Source organism: Salmo salar, chromosome 12 (assembly GCF_965601325.2).
Source record: "Salmo salar chromosome 12, fSalSal1, whole genome shotgun sequence".
Taxonomy (NCBI): domain Eukaryota; kingdom Metazoa; phylum Chordata; class Actinopteri; order Salmoniformes; family Salmonidae; genus Salmo; species Salmo salar.
In genome coordinates this window covers 12992828-13003172 of record NC_138302.1, presented here as the reverse complement: position 1 = coordinate 13003172, position 10345 = coordinate 12992828, and the positions used below count along the sequence as shown (strand labels likewise).

General features: G+C 43.4%; 1 protein-coding gene across 2 annotated transcripts in view; it reads left to right on the top strand.

The window, feature by feature from the left end:
• The first annotated feature begins 781 nt into the window (after nt 1-781).
• Nucleotides 782-10345, top strand: part of LOC106564212 (uncharacterized) — a 30668-nt gene continuing 21104 nt past the window's right edge. Inside the window, exons 1-3 of one of the 2 annotated variants that reach the window (XM_082958578.1) lie at nt 782-858; nt 1573-2452; nt 7193-9338. In XM_082958578.1, the coding sequence (XP_082814704.1) occupies nt 1579-2452; nt 7193-8430 (2112 nt within the window). In that variant the 5' untranslated portion in view covers nt 782-858; nt 1573-1578 and the 3' untranslated portion in view covers nt 8431-9338. Of the gene's footprint in view, nt 859-1572; nt 2453-7192; nt 9339-10345 lie in introns of those variants that run through there. The other variant, XM_045690702.2, reaches the window with a different exon arrangement.

Sequence of the window (10345 nt, the reverse complement as noted above, 5' to 3'; positions counted from 1 at the left end):
CCAGGATTAGTTCATGCACGTTGCTTGACTCTTTTGGAGAATGGGGAAAAGGAGCTAAGTTTATCTGTATTATTGATGTTTGATGAGCATTTACCACCCTATGTAAAGTTGGGATATATAAGATACGCGGTAAGATCGTTCGTGCAAAACCCGATGCAATGCAAGAAGTGTAAAAAGTTTGGCCATGTGTCAAGTGTTTGCAGATGGAAGGAATATGTTATTGAAGAGTGTGAATGTAACATGTAGCGACTGTGGTGGGGATCATATTTCTGAATCCCCTGAGTGCCCTGTTAGGGTGCAAGAGCATTGAAGGGGCAAGAAGCCACAGTTCTGAAGAAGATATGGCGAAGGATGCACCACAACCAGTTGCCAATGTTATTCGTCAATCCAGTGATCTGGATACGCTTATTGTGAAGAAGGTGGATTTTGTAGCTTTCATAGCAACGGCTATTAATTGTACTGCACAAGTGTCCAAGAAGCTGGACGTCATATCTGCAACCGAGAGGTTTTTGGGCCTCCAATACTTAACGGCAGAAGCACTACATGGACTACTGTTGCCAGGAAATATCCAGCCATCACAGGATCCTTATGAGCCTGTGTAGGAACCTGATTAAACAGAAAAGCAGGCTGATTTAGTTTAATTAACATTTCGTTACTCATAGTTTTTTGTATACGTTTTATTTTTTACCACGCATTGTTTTCCTTTTTGGATCCTTATTATCCACCTGTACAGTAGGTGGCGGAACGCACATATAATTGTTGCGAACGCCATTATACCAAAGAAGAAGTTAACCCTCACGGAAGAAGTTACGCTCGATAGCTAGAACAACAACAACAGCTGCCAATTCCAGTGTGAATGTAAGATCAAGATTTCTAACATATTCTGTAATTGTTCCTTAGGTTAACATTAGTAGTGGGATTATTTGTCCACGTCCACCAGATCGTGTGTAAACAATATCCATTTGAGCTAACGTTAGTTAGCTTGCTTACTAAGTTACCCATTAAAACGGCTAGCCAAGCTAACTAGCTATCTGTCATACCGAGCAAGTAAGTTTATCTTCAAGACTTTGTTGTGAATGATAACGTTATTTGTTATTAAAACAGCAATGTCAACTATGTGATATGTGCATTGTCCATCTTTAAAATGGCATAAATCTATTGGCAACCCTTATCTAGTAAGTTAGCATGGCTAGTTAGCTAGTTAGCCAGCTTTAGATATCTACTGAAATTAAGTTAACGTTAATCATTAGCTAACTGTTCATTTAGAGATTACAAATGAAATTACATTTTGGTTCGCGATTGCGTCAAGCTAACTTCTTGCTGGTAAAATGTCTATCTAGCTAGATCGTTTCATCCTAGTGAGAAAGGTGACATTTGAATTCGTCTGCAAGTTAAAGCTAAACCAACTAACTCGACACTGTCAACGCTAGCTGTACCATCGCCACAGCAATGCCAGCTAGCAACATGTATATTCCAAGTGGATGGAATATGTCTTTGTTAGCTAAGCTGTTCCAGTATTTTGTGAAACTCACCTTACATTTTTGTTTGTGCCTCTATGGAATCCTACTACAGCCATCCATGTCTGAACCCAAGTCCCCGGGTTCTTACTGTGGTGTTCCAGCACAGATAAGCTCACAGTGGGGTCCAGAGATGGTCTTAGTGAAGCTGGAGGACTGTAGTCAACCATTGGAACTCAATGTGATAGTCAAAGAGGAGAGAGAAGTCAAAAAAGAGGTAGAGATTAAAGAGGAGGGGATGGCCCTCAAAGAGGAGGAGGAGGAGGAGGAGATGGCCCTCAAAGAGGAGGAGGAGGCGGAGATGGCCCTCAAAGAGGAGGAGGAGGCGGAGATGGCCCTCAAAGAGGAGGCGGAGGCGGAGATGGCCCTCAAAGAGGAGGCGGAGGCGGAGATGGCCCTCAAAGAGGAGGGGGAGGCGGAGATGGCCCTCAAAGAGGAGGCGGAGGCGGAGATGGCCCTCAAAGAGGAGGCGGAGGCGGAGATGGCCCTCAAAGAGGAGGCGGAGGCGGAGATGGCCCTCAAAGAGGAGGCGGAGGCGGAGATGGCCCTCAAAGAGGAGGCGGAGGCGGAGATGGCCCTCAAAGAGGAGGCGGAGGCGGAGATGGCCCTCAAAGAGGAGGCGGAGGCGGAGATGGCCCTCAAAGAGGAGGCGGAGGCGGAGATGGCCCTCAAAGAGGAGGCGGAGGAGGAGATGGCCCTCAAAGAGGAGGAGGAGGCGGAGATGGCCCTCAAAGAGGAGGAGGAGGCGGAGATGGCCCTCAAAGAGGAGGAGGAGGCGGAGATGGCCCTCAAAGAGGAGGAGGCGGAGGCGGCGGAGAGAGCATTCAAAAATGAGGCGGAGGAGAGCGCATTCAAAGAGGAGGCGGAGGAGAGAGCAGTCACAGAAGTGGAGAACAGGGAAGAGGAGGACGAAGTAGATGGTAACACTGACCCAGGTAAGTTCAGTTGTGTAGGATGGAGAGAGGTTGGTGCATTGACAGCCACAGGGGATTCCACAACTATTATTGAGTCTTTACACCAATCGGGTGGCTCTTTCTGAAGAGTAACTTGGTTTCACCTTGTTTTAAAGGGGCAGTGCAGTTAAAAACATGTTATCGTTTTGAATATAATTCCTGGAATTTCAGCCTGTTCAGGTGGGATGGAGTTTTTGGCCCAGATCATGACATCACAATCTGATATTAATGACCAGTTCTTTTATTTGCATATGTATCCTCCTACTTTGAATGGGTAAGCGGGGTAGGCTCTATCTGCCAATTAGGGAAGTGTATGTAAATATATTTACATTTGTATCAACATGCCCACAAGATCAGACTGAGGGTTTCAATGGCAAAAAGAGGCTCAGGGAAATCAATGATAACAAATATATTGGAAGTTATTTTCATGAAATAAACAGTGATGTATTAGACATACAGTGATTTAACCATTCTGCCATCAGACTGGCCACCAATGCTCCTTATAAAACACATCACTGCACTCTATACTACTCTGCAAATGGGTCATCTCTGTATACCTGTCGCATGATGCACTGGTTGATGCTTCTTTAGAAAACCCTCTTTGGCCTCACTCCCCCTTATCTGAGATACCTACTGCAGCCCTCATCCTCCACATACAACACCGTTCTGCTAGTCACATTCTATTAAAGGTCCCCAAAGCACACTCCTCTTGTCAGTTTGCTGCATCTAGCGACTGGAACGAGCAGCAACAAACACTCAAACTGGACTGTTTTATCTCCATTTCTTCATTCAAACACTCGGTCATGGGCACTCTTACTGACAGTTGTGGCTGCTTCGTGTGATGTTTTGTTGTCTCTACCTTCTTGCCCTTTGTGCTGTTGTCTGTGCCCAATAATGTTTGTACCATGTTTTGTGCTGCTGCCTTGTTGTGTTGCTACCATGTTGTCATGTTGTATTGCTACCATGCTGTGTTTTCATGTGTCGCTGCCATGCTATGTTGTTGCCTTAGGTCTCTCTTTATGTAGTGTCTAGATGTGTATTTTGTCCTATATTTTTTTTTATATCCCAGCCCCTATCCCCGCAGGAGGCCTTTTGCCTTCTGGTAGGCCGTCATTGTAAATAAGAACTTGTTCTTAACTGACTTGCCTAGTGTCGTGTCTTTGGCTATGCCGGATTAAGTGATATGACATACTATTCTATAAAATCCTTTCTCTGTAATTAATATTACCTGATTGAGCTAGTCATGTAAATGTAATTAACTAGAAAGTCGGGGCACCACGAAAGAGTATTTATAGAGCTGTTATTTTCTGAATAAACTCTGAAAGACCTAGTAATATTTTACATCAATAGCAGTCAATATTAATCGTCACCTTATTTCAGTCTCATCTGAAAGTTGTAAATTCTTGGTTATCTTCACGAACCCTGGCTAACAAGTTGAATCAGCAATACAAAATTGGGTTTAATTATTTATTTACTAAATACCTAACTAATCACACAGAATTACATATACACAGAATGCAAATTATGTCATACAGAAAACGCCCCTGGTGGACGGAGCCGATTTGACGGCTGGTTACACAAAGGAAAGGGGGTTGGGTTTGAGTGAAAGAGCGAGAAGACTGAGGAACAAAGGGGAAAAGCTATGCTATTGTAAATAGTATCTTATGCATTCTGAATTACCGCACATTTGGAAAAGGAAAATGCAATAAATATTTACTCTGAGCTGCGCTTCAGTAGGTTGGTCGTAGATGCTGGCCGTGTTGGCCAACAGATCTTCCTGTCCTCGGAAGAATGTCTCTGGTGGTAAATTGGATACGTTTTAGTATCGTCGTTGTGTGTTAGACTGGATACATCGTCCGTCCTTTCCTAGTCCACGTTTACAGCGGTCGCTGCTAACTCAACGGCTAGGAGGTATCACTTCTGTAGTGAATAAGAGTTTTAAGTTCATACCATTCGCAACCAAAGCTCACGCTGAGGTTGGCTTAGTTCTGTAGTTATTATCTGAATCATTCTGACATCGGACCGTCGCCCTAATGTACCCGAACTGCTTATCTGAATCCTTCTGACATCGGACCGTCGCCCTAATGTACCCGGAACAGCTTATCTGAATCATTCTGACATCGGACCGTCGCCCTAATGTACCTGGAACAACTTATCTGAATCATTCTGACATCGGACCGTCGCCCTAATGTACCCGGAACAGGAGGTTTCATTTTCGTCAAGGGCTTATATAGAGGAGGGAGAGAAGGGTGTGTTTCATAGTTTATAACCAATGTCTCTTCACAGGGGCGGGCCACTGATTGAGCAGAGCTCTAACCTTATGAAAACCCAATTCTCTCATTTGAAATTACATTTCATCTTTTCACAAATAGTTTCATATTTACACATTTAAATTGCACAACAATTCCATGTGACTCTGATAACTAGAATGTGTAGACTTTCCCAGATACAGTTTATGTCGTCCTGTCATCAGTCATAATGTCTCAGATGACAACCGATCTGACATCATATTCATTAAGTACCAACGCATATTTTCCACTGGTTGGATTACAGAAATATGGTTCCTTTCCCCCCACCGTTTGATGTTCCCAGACTCTCTATGTTTAACAAAGGCTATTCAAGAGTCCTTCAGTAGAGTCGAGAGAGAGAGAGGGAAGGTAGAAAGGTATTTATGGGGGGGTCATAAACCTTACCCACAGGCCAACTTCATGACACTAGTTAAATAAAAACATTTAAAAAATGAAATTACTGCATGGGGGTTTTAACGTTCTGGGCCTGTTTTAAGCTGGCGATTAGGAGGCCCAAGTGTCAAACACTTTAGTTTTGAATTTCCTCATGTAAGAACATTTTCCAGCCCTAACGCCAGGTTCAGCAATGTACGTGTCTAACATCAGCTCACTTGTGCTGAGGTGGGAGGGGTGGCAATATTTGAGGCGTGTCATTAAATACACACGCAAAAATGTCAGTTTCATGCAGTGCCAAAAGGAACGTTTCAGACCCACAAACAGCAGGTCTTCTAGGTAATGCAGTTGATTTTGAGAGTGGAACCACAGCCTATCCGACCTTGACACACAGTGCCCATGGTAGAGAGATGTTCATTTTGTGTCGGTGAATCTCGTATATAGAAACACAGCCTACCCTACTCCTTAGTCCTGTCTGGTTTAGCAGCATCACATAGGTGTCTTTTTATCCTGGCCATTAGCCCAGTAGCCTAATAATAAAGGGCTTTTAAATGGTCTACTGAGAGAGCCTTGAAATATTTGCCTTAATGTTTTTTCAGTATTCACAATTCACATACCAGCATACTTCATTTTGCTCGTTTTGAGTACGTTATCCAGCCCCATTTTCAAATGGCGCCCCTTTTTCGATTACCAAAGACATGGGCGCTCCTCCAAACTATTCCATCCTCCTATAATGCCATGAACTATTGGTAGCAGCCGAGTATTGTGTAAAGGCGTGTAAAGACATTTAGGCGTGTGCACAGAGAAGCCATTTATGACTTGATGTTTCTGACCCAATCCTATTTAGAAATATTGTTGTTGGTTTAACAAGTAGATTTTTTGTTTGTTTGTTTAATTTGATTAAAACCCCAAACTTATTAGAAAGATTCAGCATCCATGAGTTCAGGGTGAGAACGTACATGGATGGCTCCAATGCAATTTTCCCTTCTATTTATGGAAAAGTGCAAATTTGATCTGTTAGACGGTTGAAGGATGTTTATAAAACATAACATTACAGCAGTATAACGGTGAGTGGACATTCCTCCTGTCTCTTTATATTGGACCTTTATCCTGCTCTTGTCAAAAGTTTCTATGTAAAACCCTCCATAGTCTAAGTTGCCTTGTCTGCATTAAACGCACAGGGAACAATTTATGGTGCCTGTAACTGTATTTAGGCAGCCTATTTTTGATTAGAATTAGATTAGAATTATACTGTTTTTTTTTAGACGTCATGTGAACAGAGTGGTAATGATGGCGGTGGGGTTATGATGTGGGCAGGCGTAAGCTACGGACAATTAACGATTGCATTTTATCGATGGCAATTTCAATGAACAGAGATGCCATGACGAGATCCTGAGGCCCGTTGTCGTGCCATTCATCCACCGCCGTCACCTCGTTTCAGCATGATAATGCATGACGCAAGGATCTGTACACAATTCCTGTAAGCTGAAAATGTCCCAGTTCTTCCATGGCCTGCATACTCACCAGACATGTCACTCATTGAACATGTTTGGGATGCTCTGGATCGATGTGTATGACAGCTTGTTCAAGTTCCCACCAATATCCAGCAACTTCGCACAGCCATTGAGGAGTGGGGCAACATTCCACAGGCCACAATCAACATCCTAATCAACTCTAGGCGAAGGAGATGTTGCTCTGCATGAGGCAAATGGTGGTCACGCCAGACACCTGACCGGTTTTCTGATACACACCCCTACCTTTTTTTAAAGGTTTCTGTGACCAACAGATGCATATCTGTATTTCCAGTTGTGAAATCCAAAGATTAGGGCCTAAATCTACTGATTTTCCTTTTGAGTATAATTTAGAAAATTATTGCTTCTTCTGTTTTGTTTTTGTTCAGTGTATTAAAGTAAGGTACTTAATTGTTACCCAGTTTGATATTGATATAAAAACATCTGCATTAGGCCTTTAAACAAGTATTTCAAAGACCATTTCAATGCTGTTCCTGACTCTAACCCCATATCTGTTCATATTCCCACAGGAGAGATCTCCAACCCAGGTTCAGACAGTGAGCACAGTTCCACAGCATCAGGAAACCATAAACAACACAGGAACTCAAGACAGAAACATCACTGCATGGGCTGTTTCACTAGTTTCTATGAGCCAGAGGAGTTAAGAAGGCACACTTGTAGACCCCACCCCTGCTCAGATTGCAGAGGCAGCTTTATTTGTCCAACTCACCTCAAATCAAAACAGACTCAAAAAAGGATTATGACATACCCGTGTGGTCAATGTGAGAAGATATGTGAAACACCAAGCAAACTCAAGACGCACCAGATAACTCACACAGGAGAGAAGCCATACCACTGCTCTGTTTGTGGAAAGGGATGCAGTCATTCGGATCAACTAAAGACACACCAGAGAACTCACACAGGAGAGAAGCCTTACCATTGCTCCCAATGTGGAAAGAGTTTCAGTCAGTTATCAACTCTGAGAAAACACCACCTAACTCACACAGGAGAGAAGCCTTACCTCTGCTCTCATTGTGGGAAGAGTTTCCGTCAGTTAGCCAACCTAAATGCACACCAGTTAATTCACACAGGAGAGAAGCCATACCACTGCTCTCAGTGTGGGAAGGATTTCAGACATCCAAGAGACTTAAAGTCACACCAGAGAACCCACACAGGAGAGAAGCCTTACCACTGCTCCCGATGTGGGAAGAGTTTCAGTCAGTTATCAACTCTGAAAAAACACCAGCTGACTCACACAGGAGAGAAGCCTTACCTCTGCTCTCAATGCGGGAAGAGTTTCAGCAGGTTATGTGAAATGAAGGCACACCAGCTAACTCACACAGGAGAGAAGCCTTACCACTGCTCTCATTGTGGGGATAGTTTCACCAGTTTATATTTCCAAAAGAAACACCAGCTGATTCACACAGGGAAAAAGTCATTCCACTGCTCCCAGTGTGGGAACAGTTTCAGTCAGTCATCAACTCTGAAGACACACCAGATAACTCACACAGGAGAGAAGCCGTTCCACTGCCGTCAGTGTGGGAAGAGTTTCAGTCATTCATCAACTCTGAAGACTCATCAGATAACTCACACAGGAGATAAGCCCCACATCTGCTCTCAGTGTGGGAAGAGTTTCAGTCTGGTAGGAAACCTTAAGCGACACCAACTATCCCACACAGTAGAGAAGCCTTACCGCTGCTCTCATTGTGGGAAGAGTTTCGGTCAATCATCAGCTTTAAAGAAACATCAGAGAACTCACACAGGATAAAAGCTGGGTCATGAAATCTGAAGACACCAGTTTGCTCACGTAAGCCTTAACTCTACTATCAATGTGGGGGTAGTTTCACCAGTTTATATTTCCCCCAAAAAACACCAGCTGTGGAAAGGTTCTGTAATGAATGAAATGTTCTTTGTGCATCTTATCTTTGATGTCATGAACTGGTACTTATGCATCTAAGTTTGACTGTGACCTCTCCAGCTTGCTGACAATAAAGGGTGATTCATTTAATATTGACTTTGAGTGTCCCAGTGTAAGAATTTCCACAACACTTCAGTCAGTCATCAAATGTGAAGACCTACCTTTTCACTGGCACAGTAGAGAAGCCGTACCTCTGCTCTGTGTGAGGAAAAGGTTCGGTTGCCTAGGAGACCTAAAGAAACACCAGCTAACTCGCACTGGAGAGAATCCTTACCAAGTTCTTGAGTTTGAATATTGTTTTTTGAAATAAAGCTGGTATCATGATTAGGGGTTAATTTGAACATATCACTATTTCAGGCATCACCAAAAAGGACTGCAGAGAAAAGGCAGTTTTAAAGAAAATGTATTTATTTTATTGGTGATTAGGGGACATGGTTTGTCATTGTCAGTATTTCCACTAAACAGCTGTCTGTTTGGGAATGCAATACTTCTATACAGACCTTCAGCAGAGAACATCCAGATCATTTTCTAGAGGACGCTGCCACAATGGACTATTCAGTGAAGTTGTATTTCGTGGTGGAATCCAGAGCTAATATCTTCTAGTTGGAATATAATCTATATCTATAATCTATATCTATAATCGCTCTTTTTTTTCTTTTCAAGTTTAAAAAATAAATGTTTATTTAGTCACCAAAAATATATGCAACATAAATGGCAGAAAATAAACAAAAATTAATAAACATATTGTAGGCTCAGTCTCCTGTCTCACTTTATTATGGAGGGTTGAAGGTGTGAAGGAAATTGTATTGTGTGAAGAGAGAGCCTTAAATGTTAATCTTGTCTTTGGTGTCATTAACAATCCTTGGTTCCTGCCTGTGCATGGTAAAGATATGGGGGGGTGTCATGACCCCCATGACCCCCCCCCCCCCCCCCCCCCCCCCCCCCCCACACACATCCTGACTGATGGCAGCCCATTCTTGCATAATCAATGCTTGGAGTTTGTCAGAACTTGTGGGTTTTTGTTTGTCCACCCACCTCTTGAGTTTTGACCACAAGTTCTCAATGGGATTAAGGTCTGGGGAGTTTCCTGGCCATGGACCCAAAATATCAATGTTTTGTTTCCCGAGCCACTTAGTTATCACTTTTGCCTTATGGCAAGGTGCTCCATCATGCTAGAAAAGGCATTGTTCATCACCAAACCAAAATTGTGAGTGAGCCCACTCCCTTGGCTGAGAAGCAACCCCACACATGAATGGTCTCAGGATGCTTTACTGTTGGCATGACACAGGACTGGTAGCGCTCACCTTGTCTTCTCCGGACAAGCTTTTTTCCGGATGCCCCAAACAATCGGAAAGGGGATTCATCAGAGAAAATGACTTTACCCCAGTCCCCAGCACTCCAATCCCTGTACCTTTTGCAGAATATCAGTCTGTCCCTGATGATTTTTTTGGAGAGAAGTGGCTTCATTGCTGCCCTTCTTGATGCCAGGCCATCCTCCAAAAGTCTTCGCCTCACTGTGCGTGCAGATGCACTCACACCTGCCTGCTGCCATTCCTGAGCAAGCTCTGTACTGGTGGTGCCCCGATCCCGCAGCTAAATCAACTTTAGGAGACGGTCCTGGCGCTGCTGGACTTTCTTGGGCGCCCTGAAACCTTGTTCACAACAATTGAACCGCTCTCCTTGAAGTTCTTGATGATTCGATAAATGGTTGATTTAGGTGCAATCTTACTGGCAGCAATATCCTTGCCTGTGAAGCCCTTTTTGT